Source organism: Kryptolebias marmoratus, linkage group LG23 (genome assembly GCF_001649575.2).
Source record: "Kryptolebias marmoratus isolate JLee-2015 linkage group LG23, ASM164957v2, whole genome shotgun sequence".
Taxonomy (NCBI): Eukaryota; Metazoa; Chordata; class Actinopteri; order Cyprinodontiformes; family Rivulidae; genus Kryptolebias; species Kryptolebias marmoratus.
In genome coordinates, this window is record NC_051452.1 from 5,067,459 (window position 1) to 5,073,528 (window position 6,070).

General features: G+C 37.8%; 1 protein-coding gene across 2 annotated transcripts in view; it reads right to left on the reverse strand.

The window, feature by feature from the left end:
- Window positions 1-3,025: 3,025 nt before the first annotated feature.
- LOC108246810 (desmin) overlaps window positions 3,026-6,070 on the reverse strand; it is a 31,248-nt gene continuing 28,203 nt past the window's right edge. The window contains exons 15-19 of one of the 2 annotated variants that reach the window (XM_025010166.2): window positions 5,612-5,664; window positions 5,324-5,349; window positions 5,200-5,240; window positions 4,905-4,963; window positions 3,026-3,680 (exon numbers count right to left, since the gene is read on the reverse strand). In XM_025010166.2, coding sequence (XP_024865934.1) covers window positions 3,675-3,680; window positions 4,905-4,963; window positions 5,200-5,240; window positions 5,324-5,349; window positions 5,612-5,664 — 185 coding nt within the window. In that variant the 3' untranslated portion in view covers window positions 3,026-3,674. Of the gene's footprint in view, window positions 3,681-4,904; window positions 4,964-5,199; window positions 5,241-5,323; window positions 5,353-5,611; window positions 5,665-6,070 lie in introns of both variants that reach the window. The other variant, XM_017434532.3, reaches the window with a different exon arrangement.

The following is a 6,070-nucleotide window of genomic DNA, read 5'->3' on the forward strand; positions in this document are numbered from 1 at the left end:
ACAGGGGAGGAGTGGGACCTGAAAGATTTGAGTTTAATGAACTGAGTGCGGCCAGTGAAATAAGAATGAAACCAAGCGAGCGGTGTGCCGGAGACGCCGATGGATGAAAGTCTGCGAAGGAGGATGCTGTGAGAGATGGTGTCAAAAGCTGCATTGAGATCAAGGAGGATGAGAATTGAAAGTAACCCAGAGTCTGCAGCCATGAGGAGAGTTTGTGATTCTGAGGAGAGTTGATTCTGTACTGTGACCGGAGCGGAAACCTGACTGAAACGGTTCATACAGACTGTTTTGTGTTAAATGGTGGTGGAGCTGGGAGGCAACTGTTTTCTCCAGAATTTTGGAAATGAAAGGAAAATTGGAAATAGGACGAAGATTATTGAAATTATTGGGATCCAGACCAGGCTTTTTAAGGATAGGTGTGACGACAGCAGTTTTGAGAACAGTTGGAATAGTTCCAGCAGAGAGAGGAATAGATGATAGCAGAGGTGATAGGAAGAAGCGGAAGAAGGCAGAGTTTTATAAGATCAGTGGGGAAGGGATCTTCCCTCTTTCTTTCATTTTATCAGGTTAATATTGTGTAACTCATAATAAATCATTATTTTTTGCACGAAATCAGCAAACAAACTTTCACCTCTCATCTCCACAATCTTAAAAAGTAAAACTTTACTTTTTAAACTCTTCCAACAAACAGAACGCCTGAAAAATGCTCTCCGCTGATCTCTTAGTGATAATCTCACAAACATTATTTCAGCAGAAAACACTGAAAATGCTGACTGATGGTAAACAGGAGCCACATACAGAAAGCTCCAGCAACATTTATATTTTTAAACTCTTCTTATAACAATGATTTTAATAAATAAGCTTTGATTTGACGTGAGTTGACCTGCCCATTATGGTTCACGACTAGGTATCTGGTATGAGTTTAAGGGCGTAAATCAGAGGAAACTACTGCTGAATGTGAACTATTTTTTTTTCTAGGAAGTACTCAGTAAATGACTAGAATCTATTAGAATACTAAGAACACCTTTTTTGTTTCCTTGTAACTCAGCCAAGAATAAAACCGATGAGACGAGTCAGAATTCAGTGACTACTTCCTTGTAAAGAACTGAATGATTTATTTGAAACAATTCTACTGTTTTCCTGTAATTGAAGACGTGAAAACTGTGTTAATTTGTTGTCTTATAAAGATTAGCCATTGTGTCAGCTATGTACATGCCAGGACAGACAAACCCTGAATCATATATCTTAAATAGTAGATTATCAAGAGATACTCTTTTGCTTCTCTGTCTCACTTTTGCTAAGATTAAGTTTCTATCCAGAAACTTTACTGAATGCATCTAGGACTGAAATGGTCAGGCAGGAGTAACAGAAGGTCATCAGCATACAGGGCCACCTTAAACTCCACAATATTTGAGTGGAAGTACTTTTAAAGTAGTACAGTTTAAAGTTGAAAAGAAGTTAAGTCGGACTTATTACCAGCCCATCTAGTCAAACCAGCATCATTGTTGGCTGAGAAACAAGGAAACGCTGCAGGTGTTTCTTAGTATTTGATGCTTAGATTTAACTAAACTAAATATCACTGAATGTTCCCTTGGGAATAAAAAAAAATCACAATTACCCAATTTATACTAAAAAGACAGAAGAACTAGTTTGAATAAAAACATGTGGAGTGAAACGACGTCCTGAGAAGAGCTCAAAGAAGCGTCCTCTTTGCATTGTCCTAAATTAGGTCTGTGGTTACATTTTAAACTATTATCATACCAGAGATGATGGTTTGTTTTGGACATGTTTGCATTAAAAACAGGAGTTTTTAACCTGTCACCAAAAGGTTAAAAACACCTGAATCACTTCAGGGTGATAAACATCCACCTGTTGACAAAAAGTTGGTTTCATGTAGCAGAATGTTGTCCAACTTGATGGAGCAGAAGATGTTTTCAACATTCCTGAAGAATCAGAACCTTTTCCACTTCCTGGTCCACAGTTTCTATGACCTCTACTCTTCTTTCCCTTTCATCCTCTTCATTCATCAGCTCCTCAGAGTTCTCCTTCCATCTTCCCATCACTCTCTCCTCTCTTGTTAGAACATTACCGATTCTATCTTTAACAAGCCTAACCTGCTGCACGTCCTTTCCAGCCTGGTCCTTCTGTCCTGTCAGTCGATACAAGTCCTCCTGTCCCTCCTTAGTGTCCAGCCTCCTGTCCAACTCATCAGACGTTTGCTGCCTCCCTCTTTGTCCTACGTTGCATCTCCTCATATTCCTGTCTCCTCTCTTCAGTCCTCTCACTGTCCCTTTCCTTCCCAGCTAACCTCTTCCTCTGGATGACTTCCTGCACTTCTCTATTCCACCACCAGGTGTCCTGATCATCTTGTCTCTGTCCAGATGACACCAAGTCCCTTCCTACCTGTCTCTGTAATCACTGTGGCTGTAGCAGCCCGGTCTCCTGGAAGCTGATCTCCACTCTCTCCTCCCTGGGAATACTCTCCATCACTTCATCCAGATCCTTCCAGAGTTTCTCTTTGTCTTCTGTGGATCAGAACCACTGACAACCTTCAGACACATCACCCTCTCTGACTCTTTCCACCTCGGTTACTAAATGTTCAGTGTGTGTCAGCTGTTCAANGGCTAACCTCTTCCTCTGGATGACTTCCTGCAACTTCCTCCTCATCTCCTCTGTTTCCTTCACCAACATGTCCAGTCAGATCTGCTCTGATCTCCACTCTCTCCTCCCTGGGAATACTCTCCATCACTTCATCCAGATCCTTCCAGAGTTTCTCTTTGTCTTCTGTGGATCAGAACCACTGACAACCTTCAGACACATCACCCTCTCTGACTCTTTCCACCTCGGTTACTAAATGTTCAGTGTGTGTCAGCTGTTCAAAGGTCCATTCTTCCACATGAAGCCGACCTCCTGCCTTCAGGTGGTCTTTTACATCTTGAGGAGTTTCAGCTGTTTTTAACTTGTTTGTGACAAACAGCAGCCTTCATGTCAAAGATTCATTCAGGAAAGTTAAAACATAAATCAGTTTAAGTCTTAAAACACGTTTATTGTTTAAATTTCAGAAAACAGAGTCAAAACCAAGCCTACAAAGTTCCCATTTACCTTTTTTTTAAGTTGCAACCATCTTTTTTTGTGTTAACATTGTAATTATTTCCCACAGTTTCAAACCTTCAGGACGGCAGCGAGCTGCATCCTCAGAAGGATTCAGGTGTTTAATGTTTGATTGAGACAAATATGAAGACAGCTCACATCTACCTTCTTATCTCCACCTCCATCCTCTACTTTTATTGATTCAACTTGTCCTCATAACATTCAGGAAAAGTCCTATAATGAACCTAAATGCAAAAGTGGTTGAATTTGGAGAAAGATTGAGCTTTCTATGAAGTCAGAGACAAGTAGCTGAGTAAAACAAGTCAAACAGGAAGTCAGGAAGGTTTCTGGAGCTTCACACATTTGTTGCAATCAGCTGGAAACAAGTTATCAAAACTCAATAAACCAACACCAAATAAATCCTACAAATATCACCCATGAATCAGTACATGTCCTAATGACATGTTTTTAAATCTTCATTGTTTAGTTTATTTGCACATCTTTCTGTCCATCTCAGTGGGGACACGTGTCCATGTCTCTTCTTGTCCACTGCAGGTTGGGACGTGATGTCCTGCTTCAGCGGCTCAGGACTGAGGGACAGGAGAGCAGAGACAGATGTCAAAGATCCAGAAAAAATAAATAAATGCAATAAATTCATTAGTTTCTCTGTCTAAATGGTTATTTTCTTTAACAGGTTTATTTACAGTTTCAGAGAAACTTAATCATAACTCCAAATTAGGGAAGCCTGGATTTTCTGATGTAATTGAACCTTCAAGATTATATTCAAGTGACACTAGAAATACCAGATTAGACATTTAAAATCACAAATTGGACATTTGAAATCCCAGATTATATCTGTGGAAGATGTTTGGGTTTGATCACACATGGTTTAAATTAAGTTTTGTGAACATTAAATTAAACAGTTAATATATTTTATTTTATTTATTTTTTCTTTGCTGCTGTAGATTCTCATCCAAGACATGGTGAATCCAAAAAGGTTCAAAAACAAAAACAAATGGACTTCTGTTCTGGACCTGAAGACGTTTTGATCCTCAAAAAGGACCAAAATGTTCATGTTGGACAGAGAAGACAGATGGTTTGAGAAGGGGGTGAAGGAAGCCATCTTCAAACAGAGGAGGAGGTCTCAGAGTTCAGCTTTCTAAAACCTTCAATGGAGCATTAAGCCTGATCTCCAGTCAGTTTAACTCCAATCAACACCTGCACTCATGTGACAAGAGTGGCCCCTCAGTGAGTCAGACAAACAAGGATTCTAACGAGCCTCCATTGTTAGGAGAGTGAGAACAATTTGCAAGCAATCCAGCTTACATCACATCTCAGCTTTAAAAGCTGGAACTCCACTCTCTCTGCTGTTTCAACAGAAAGCTCCTCGGATGAAAAGAGAAATGTCTTCAGCTACAGAATTAAAGTCCAGATGTTTTTGTTTTTTAACTTTTCTCTGGATTTATACATCTTTTCTTCTTCTGAAGGAAGTACTATGTAGAGTCATGAAATTTATTTCAAATATGTTTAAAATAAAAATAAATATTGTTGCACAAAAACATGAAATATAAGAAAGGCATCATAGTGCAAAATTTTTCCATTCAGATTTTTCATGATTTAAAAAAATAATAATAATTTTTACTGCCACAATCTTTTTGACCAATGTTAAGTGAATTAAAATGCTCACCCATCAAACGGGAACCGTTTTAATTTCATAATAAAACAAATCCTAAATCACAGGATTAATTATAAATAGGACAGACTCTCTAGAGAAAATAAGTATGCACAAAGATTCTGCAACATAAATATTTTACCTTTTTAAATAGTCCTGGGAATTTTAGTGAGCTTTTCTTTGGGTGTTTAAGTCCAGAACCTGATCCAACACAACCAGAAAATGTCAGGGTTATTATTACCATCTTTCTAAGTTATATTTGACTTTGTAAAATCTAGAACTGCTTATTAAAGCAAAGGAAATCCTAAACTAATAAAGGTATATTTTGACGAACAGAAGTTGTCAGGAGGAGTACAACATGGATCTGTACTCTGGGTCATTTATTCTAGTCTGTGACCTCTGGTGGTGCGTTCAGGTGACAGCAGCAGAGTTCATACCTGGGTTATTTGATGTCGGCTGAGCCTCTGCTTTTGGAGGCCTGCAAAAACTCATAGTAGTTAGAAAACTGTTACAGAAAGCTAAAAAAAGACTGTTTGTTATATATCTTTATGTAAATATTACCCGATAGTCTTGTCCTCCTTCAGTGTCTTCTGTCATTATCCATAACCACAAAAATAAAAGGAAAAAAAAAACCAATAATTTAATAAAACAATAAAAGACTGAGAAAAATGTAAATATTTGTGAATAAAAGCAGGCCTAAATGCAAAAACATTCAAACTGAGAGGTTATTCCCTCTGTTTGTCTGTGTAAAGACTTCTCTTAGTAATACAAACATTTCTCTTGAATAAACTTCATTCTTTAGGGGAAATGAGTAACATGTTCAGGGATTCAGCAGCAGAAATGTTTTACCTGTCCATCAGAGGGAGGAAGTGTCATCTCAGACTGTTCTCCTTTGCTGAGATCTAATCCAACACAATTACAACATTTAAAGGTGAAACATTAACCTTAAATTAATTTGTTAAAAAAATGTTAAAGTTTTTCTGATACTTTAATCTGACTTTATTTGAAATATATAAAAAAAGTCTAAACCGATAGATTTGGTTCTTTAGGTATAAAACAACTAATTACAACTAAATGCTAAATATATATATATATATATATATATATATATATATATATATATATATATATATATATATATATACATATATCCATCCAGACATCAGACATCTCAGTCCAGAAATGTGCAGTTCTAGGCACAGCCAAGATACTGCGCAGAACCCTCAAGCTCCCAGGCCTCTGGTAGAGGACCCGAGCTCAGAGGATGAAACAAAGACCACCCGCAGAGGGTGAGAAGGGAATTTTTTT